The sequence below is a fragment of the Cupressus sempervirens genome, chromosome 4 (assembly GCF_028749045.1).
Source record: "Cupressus sempervirens isolate cs-2001-9-10 chromosome 4, ASM2874904v1, whole genome shotgun sequence".
Lineage (NCBI taxonomy): Eukaryota > Viridiplantae > Streptophyta > Pinopsida > Cupressales > Cupressaceae > Cupressus > Cupressus sempervirens.
This window is the reverse complement of record NC_143121.1, coordinates 8,664,179-8,672,372: the sequence shown is the minus strand read 5'-3', so window position 1 is coordinate 8,672,372 and position 8,194 is coordinate 8,664,179. Positions and strand designations below refer to the sequence as shown.

General features: G+C 35.5%; 1 protein-coding gene across 2 annotated transcripts; it reads right to left on the bottom strand.

The window, feature by feature from the left end:
• Nucleotides 1-713: 713 nt before the first annotated feature.
• LOC149559675 (uncharacterized) lies at nt 714-2,351 on the bottom strand. 2 transcript variants are annotated; one of them, XM_089824250.1, is made up of 3 exons: nt 2,055-2,351; nt 1,439-1,864; nt 714-1,372 (listed from the first exon to the last, which is right to left on the bottom strand). In XM_089824250.1, exons 1-3 carry the CDS (start codon nt 2,277-2,279, stop codon nt 1,007-1,009), a joined length of 1,017 nt encoding a protein of 338 aa, XP_089680376.1. In that variant the 5' UTR covers nt 2,280-2,351; the 3' UTR covers nt 714-1,006. The 2 variants fall into 2 exon arrangements, with proteins under 2 accessions (XP_089680376.1, XP_089680375.1); XM_089824249.1 differs by having other exon boundaries at nt 714-1,864.
• Between the last annotated feature and the right edge of the window lie 5,843 nt (nt 2,352-8,194).

The following is an 8,194-nucleotide window of genomic DNA, read 5'->3' as shown; positions in this document are numbered from 1 at the left end:
ATTTATATTAATAATAAAAGTATCGAGATACAATATGTGATGCATATCACTTCTTTATGTTAAATTGACTTGTTTATTCATTATCTAGGTTTAGTCTTTGTTCTTTTAATGTGATGAAGCTCATGGTATGGACTAGAACACTCTAAATGTAGTTGGGGTTTATGACTTTGGCAAATATATAGCAAAGAATATTAATAGAAAGTGTTTTAATATATATGTTTATAGGTATTATTGAAACATATAATGATTCAAAAATAAAATATAGACAAACATTTTAAACATGTAAAGTAATAGTTAAAACCATGTTAAAAGATTAATATACTTTTATAATATACAATCAATACAATATATGTAGTTTCATTTAATTTTTTAATCATTGATCAATTAGACCTTTATCAATTAATTAAACTTAAATTACTTTAGTAAATCACCCCACATTATATAAAATTTATAAGAAAATTAAATACACTTAATCTAGTGAATTGTATATTATCATATTCAAGACATTTTGAAATTAATTTTTAATAATTCTCAATAAGTAAAGAGTTACAAATTTTTTTTAATTGAAATGGTTAGATTATTAACTACATTCACATTAACTAAATTTTTATGTGCTTCCTTTTTCAAATGATTAAATCTTGGAATGCCATAATTGATGAACCTCCCTCAAAAGAAGTCATGTCAAAAAGTAATATTCTCGGGACAAAATCATATATGTATAAAATAAATATAACTAAAAATATCATTATGTAATCATTTGTAAGGGAAATATCATATAAATATTGATATCTCTACCCTAAAATAGCTTATTACAATATATTAAACAAACCTTTAACCACACCAAATTCCATTCAACTTCCTTGCTATGACGACAAGGATTAATTCTAAAAATAACTTCAAAAATAATAAAAATAATAAAGTACTCTTAAGGCATATCTTCAGAAATAGGTGATATAACACACTTTGATGGCATAAAATATGGACCACTGTAATAGCATCTACTAAACTAAACTTTTCCTTGACCATGGTGCCCAGGAAGCTTCTCCTTTATCTTGTCAATTAATCCTTTCTTCTCAGGTGTCTCCTCATGCACCTCTTCCCCTTGCCTAGGAGAATATTTCTTCTCTTCTTTCTCTTGATGCACTTCTACTCCTTCCTTCTTATGTCGAGGAAATTTCTCCTTGATCTTATCAATAAAGCCTCCCTTCTCTTGTTTCTCTTGATAGACCTCTTCCTCTTCCTTTTTCTGTTCAGGGAGGTATTTCTTTTCTTGTTTATCTTCATGCATGTATTCCTCTTCCTTCTTTTGTCCTGGTACCTTCTCCTTTATCCTATCCATAAACCCTCCTTCGTCCTGTTTCTCTTGATACACCTTATTTTCTTGATACACCTTATTTTCTTCCTTTTTCTGTTCAGGGAGCCATTTCTCTTGATACACCTCATTTTCTTCCTTTTTCTGTTCAGGGAGCCATTTCTCTTCTTGTTGCTCTTGATCTTCTTTCTTGTGTCCAGGGATCTTCTCCTTCATCCTATCCATAAAGACTCCTTCATCTTGTTTCTTTTGATACACCTTTTCCTCTTCTCTTTTCTTTTCTTGTTTCTCATCACTATTATCTTCCCCTTCTTTCTCCTGTCCAAAGAACGATTTCTTCTCCTGTTCCTCTCCGCACATATCTCCTCCTCCTTTCTTCTCTCTAGAGAACCAGTTCTTCTCGTTTTCCTCTTCGTTTTTCTCTTCAGATAACCATTTTTTCTCTTGTTCCCGTTCCTGAACAGCTTCCCCTTCATTTTTGTGTCCACCAAACTTTTCCTTTAGTCCCTTCTTCTTTCTTCTCTCTCCCCCTTCTTCTTCCTCATCGCTCGACTATAAAAACAAATTCATTCACTTCATTAGATAAACTAAACTAAATAGTTATAAGGCCCCATACAGATCTACTTATTTCTTTGAACATATTCGATATTATCTAGAAATGATAATAAACAATTACTCATAAAGTAAAAGAAAGCAGGGCTTCATGAAAAAGACATTAAGAGAAAGCACAAATGTAACTTACGGAGCTGGAAGAAGAGCCGTTAGTACGATTCAGCTTTCCCTCATCTGCTTTCTTCTCACCCTCATCGTAGGGTTTCTGTTCCTCTACGCAGTCTTGATAAACAGGTGGAGGGATAACCTCGCCTACGTTAGGATGCCCCTCTTCAATTGTCTCCTCTTCTTTCTTCTTTCCAAACATTCCAAACAACCCTCGATCCTGCTGCTCTGGTGCATTTGAATCCGCCATTATTACAAAGTTTAAGTCGCTAAAAGAACTAAAACAATCCAAGATAGACGAATTTGCAATTGAAAATAGTCTGATCAATTAATTATTTGGGAATAGAGATTTATAATGCTAGAGAAGGAATGTTTACGCGGTGTCTACTGTTGCTAAGATGCCACGTAGAGCTCTGGTCGGTGAGACAAATATCTATTTGATGCTTTGCTGGACCCCAAGAAAGGTTTATTCGCCGTGCTGTCCATAAAATGGTAGAACTCTCCTCTACGTAATTATCTTTTATGGTACCGACATTAAAAGAGAGATATTATAATATGTTTGACAATGGAAGTATAGCTACCAGTCATCAGAACAGCTGGTTCTTATTCAGCTCTTTTTTTAAAGTATGTGGCGTTGGGTCTGCTTTATGTTGTTGAGAAGTTTCGAGTTGCAACTCTGTCAATTTCGTGCTTTATGCCCTCCGGGTGGTTTCCATCCACATATATTATGAATGTTTTCTTTCTTTTCAATAAAATTAAATATGAAAAGTATAATTTACATACAAAATCTCACGACATAGAATCTATAATAGAGACGAATAGAAATATTAAACAATTAATGTTATGCGGCATTCTAATCTAGATTAAAATGATACACACTAAGGAAGGTACTATCATCAAAACTAAGAGCACATTCTTCTTGTTGGGCTTCTTCACCTAGTGTATATTGATAAAATATAGATGGTAAGTTGTAGACAAGGAAACTTGTCGAGGCTAATTCGGCCAACTTCCCCACACTTCAATGAAGGAGGAGAAAGTTTTTGGAAATACAATCTATGAGGTTGGGACCAACTGTAAGTACCAAAGCCTTGCAAATTGCGATGGGATTAAGAGTGGCAATCTCGCTTGATAGACTTGCTACAAGATTGCCCATTAACTTATAGAGGATAGGAAGACCCCAAAGGTACTCTAGAAACAATATAAGAGATAGTACCCTAATGGTCCAACAATTGTCGAATGTGAGGAACTACAAGTGCAAGTTTATGAGATTGCAACTCAATAAGCATTCATGTATATTTGTTTAACTATTAAATCTATTCACATTCTATGATTATACTATTGGTGTTTGAAAATGCTGGAGGGTTTTCAATTATCCCACTGAGAAACTGACATATCTAAGGCAGCTAACTCCCATTTTCAACATGCCATTTCTGACAATAGGCCAACTATAAGGCATGACCCTTCTTCTACCTCAGGCTCTGCTAAACCTAGGCTAGTAGACCTCAAATTCAAATGATACCGTACCAGTGCAAAAACATATCCTTGAATCTATTAAGCAGATGAAAACACCTTATATCTCGTAATTACTCATGAAATGACACAGATTTACAGTAGCTAAATGTAGATCTATGAATCTCATAAGCTGAGTGAGGGTTAAATTGTTCTAGCTCTTCAACATAAAATTGTAAAGATGATTTGAATTTGATTTGATTTTATGTGGGTGGGGAAAGTGGATGAAACCATGTATAGACAACAACTTAATGACCCCGTATTTGATCAGTGCCTAATCCATTGGGAAAACTCATGAATCTCCCTCATGCATTTTAGATATCTGATACTTATTCATATATTCAAATATATGATCTATCCATTCACCTTGTAAATAGACATCAATGTTCAACTTAAATCTCATTCTTACCTAATATCCTCCTCAATAAATCTACAACACTGTTGAATCTCTGAAGCATTTAAATAATTCCTTGAATTACAAGCAACAATGAAACAACATACAACCTTAAGGGACTGCAACTATGACCTAGGCTCTTTGTTCAAAAATCATAAAACATTACAACTCACTGAGAATGGAGACAAGATTTAAATTGAAACTAAATCCTTGCCGTCCTTTGTATTGATTTCCTTGAAAAAAAAATGAAAATGCATGAAATTAACTCACAAATCACCTAATAAACCAGGTTGTACAATAACATATGCTGTCATACAAGAGAGAAAATGTTGGGAATGAGAAACTAATGGGATGGGAAGGGGGTATCATAGCCAAAGCATAGCTTCATGGTCTAGAACTGGTACATCCCAGGTCTTCCATTTAGAATACCTCAATTCCAGGGCCAGTCCTACTAACTATCTTCATACCAGAGAAACTTTCCAAATTTTCCAACAAAAACCAAAAGAGAAGAAGAAAGAAAGAAATATCAAGAGGGAAATTCTCGGATTGAATCTACAACTGGCAAGTGTCCCCTCTGAATTCCTTCCTAAGAAGATCAAAAGCCTCTCTCTACCTTCTCTCTGTAACTAAAAATCAAATCCCCATGATTCTGGCTCTTAGAAGCATAAAAAATATTATATATTTGGCAAAAAATATAACTAATTTCTAATGTCACTTTTGAACTCAAAGTAAAAAGTGAAAAATCAGTTATATGACTTTTAGGAATCAAGAAAACATCATAGAATTGATTTTCTTCACTTGCACATCTCACCAAGTGTTAATATCCGTCCTTTAATCAATTATGTTGATCAATGATGAGTTTTGCCTATTCTGTTGAGAATGCCTCAGATTTTACAATTTGGCTTACAGCTCAAACTGGTGAACACCTATGTACAAACTGACTTCAGAAATGGATAGTTCATCTTTTGCTAATTCCAATGGTATATTGGAGTGCATATTTTACCTATAGGAAACCCCCTGAAAGTCAATTTGAAAAAAGTCCCTTGCTATAACTATCAGGTTTGCAACATCTTTGATTTTAAATTTCAAAAAATTTAAAATGTCCTAAGGTTCAATCTTTATAAAAAACTAGTTTTGCATCTAAAATTCCACACGTGAAGGAAATCAAAATAATAAAGTTTTTATGACTTTAAAATTTTTCCTTTTCCTTCAAATTTGTGGTCAACCCTAGTTTGTCCTTTGGCTTTTTGCCACATGGCGGCCTCTGATTGGCTGACCACTACTCATCAAATGCCATGTCATCATATGTGGGACCCGCGCCATGTGTCACCGTCCCGCAATCCTACACTATTTATCCCATGAGCACTTCTCTTTTGTGAAAATGCGCTATCCGTTGGATCTACCACATGGTAGCATCCTGTGCGTCGATCTCAGACTGCTCTTTTCGCACCACCTCATCATCAACTGGGACCCATCACCACGTGTCAATTAGGGGCATTCCCACATTATTTAACTCGTGAGCATCTTAATCTAGTTGGGATGTGCAGGCTGTCAATTTGGCCACGTGGCAATATCTCATACAACCCCCAAACCTGCCACATCATTGTTATAAAGTACACCCATCACCCCTAGCCCTGACTAGATTGCCACCTCATAATGCACCCTAAGCCCACTGCCATGATGCAAACGGGCGCATTCCCGCATTACTTATCCTCTGGGCAACTTAATACTGTGGGCATGTGCCCATCGTCAGATAAGGTCACGTGTCAGCAATCCAAGCATTTGATTTGTTCTAGCGCCAACTCATCATATTCGCATTTTTCTTTAAAATTTATGATGTCATTTTCCACCTTGGCCATTAATAGGGTCCACCATGCATGCGAGCCTAGGCTTCCAAAACCCAATGTCTTTTAAGATATCTTGTTTTGTTGTAATGAATGGTATTTAAAGGTTAAAATATCCCATGTCCTAGCCAATGTGGGATAATGGGAGTATCATTATATTGTATATGAGCAATGTTAGTATGCTAATAGAAACCAAATTTAAATAAAGCTTCTACAAACTAAACAAAATTCATAAACTTCAAGATAGACTAAGATGAGCTCTCAATTGAGAATATGAGCCATTAATGGGCTCTCTCAATGAGAAGCTCTCTTGTTGAGTAGCTTTTGTCTAAAAAGATAGGATGTATGCTCAATATGCTTCCAAAGGCTTCAATGGATGATTGTGGATTTTTGGTGTGGATAGATGGATTTAGTATGAATTTGGCTCTCAAAATAGCATTATAACTTTACTTCATGGATTGTGTTATTTTGCAAAGGGGAAGGATCCAATTTATAGGCAAGAGGCTTGAGGGATTGAGGGCTAAGATGCAAGGATGGGAAAAAGCTTATGGAGGGCTCAGATTGCATGAGAGGAGAGCACATGGATTGTGCTTCCTTATAGCCAATCAAGGAGTGACACATGTCACATGGTGAGAGGATGGAGGAAAGGGCAAGGATGAGTCAACAAAGGAGGCTCAAGAGATAAAATCTTCATAAAGACCCTCATAATGACTTGTAAGAGCAATAAAAAGGCTTGTAAGAGTCATTTATGACCTAGTGGACTTCATAAAGTTTTATGGTTGAGATATTTTGAGGGTGATGAGAGCAAATTCGACTTGGACTTGATTAGAAATGTTTTAAGCTTGTTTAGGCTTGTGCAAATGATTAGAGGATGGATTAGGATGGTGTAGGATTAGCTTAAGGATAGGCAAGTGGATGGCATTTAATGAGGGTGGGTGAAGGAAGAGATATTTGTTAACTTTGGCTTGGGTTAGTAAGTTTTAACCCATGTTTAGGGAATGTGACAAGGTTAGGAGGGGATTAGGATTAGGTTTAAAGACATCTTCTAGAAGAGTCTAGATTTTGGAGGAGGATAAAGACTTTCTAGAATAGTCTAGAATTTCCTAGGATGAGGATGAAGACTTTCTAGAAGAGTCTAAAACTTCTTAGGATGAGGATAAATTAGATTTTTAGGAAATAAATAAAGTTTTATTTATTTCAAGGGTTTGGGTTGAGGAGATATTTATTAAAACTTTTTTAATAAACATGAGGATTAATATTTAATTTTAATTAAATATTTTGAGTTGGGATTAGGGGTAGGAAATGATGAGATTAGCCTTTAATCGAAATTAAAGAAGGATTAGAAGATTTTGGAAGAGGTTATTGGTCATAAGGAAATTGGCCAATTTTTGGGCAAAAAAATTTTTTTTATTTATTTTAGGATTTTTGTTCAATTTATTAATTAAATAATTAATAAATAAGGAAATAATGTTTAAATAAGATTTAAACATTTTTGGGAGGGATTCCTTAATTAAATATTTTTAATTAAGATAAAGGAATTTAATGGCATAAAAATTAATTAATTAATTAATTAATTAATTAATTAATAAATGATGATGGCATCAGGACTTTTTCAGAAAATAAAAATACTTTATTTTCTAAAAGTTTTTAGGTGTCTACATTTTGCCCCTCTTTGATGTGATGCCGCAAGTGGCATGGCATCAAAGATAAGAAAATAAGATGCCCAAGGCTAGAGCAGAAGAGGAGAGAATGGACTGTGAGATGCCCCCCTCAAGAAGGCAGCGGGGAGAGAAAGCGAGGCTCGGTGGCTTCTTGAAAAACACAAGAATCTAGGATGAGCAAGGAGACTTAGATTGGCAAAGAGAAGGGGCTGAATTAGCTCAAACTCTCACTATGGGAGAATGATAAAGGAGAATCAGATGCACAAGAGGAAGCAAGCTTAAGACCTTAGGGAAGGTGGAGGATGAAGGAGCAGAGCGCTATAAAAAGGAATCCAGGATAGGGAGATGGATGAGGGGATTATAAAGCTGATGGAACAGGATTTCAAAGAGTTAGATTGGCGGAAGATGGGTTTCGGAGATCCCTAGGACTAGGATTGTGGATCTCGAAAGATGAGGCTTGGTGGGTTGATTTGGATTGGTGGATCCCTAAGACTAGGATTGTGGATCCCGAAAGCTAAGAGTGATGAGTGATTCAAAGAGATACTGATGCATCAGCTAGGGTAGGAGAGACAGATGCTGGATATGGGTGGGGGATAATGGAGATGAAGGAAAACCATTGAAGCTTTTTGAGCGGGGGGATACTTCAAAGAGAAGTACCACCATGTAGTTGAGCACTAGATTTGCTATAGGACTGTTGGTTAATTTCCAAGGTTACCAAGAACATCAAGGCCTTTTCACCAACCGTCCAGAGGACTGA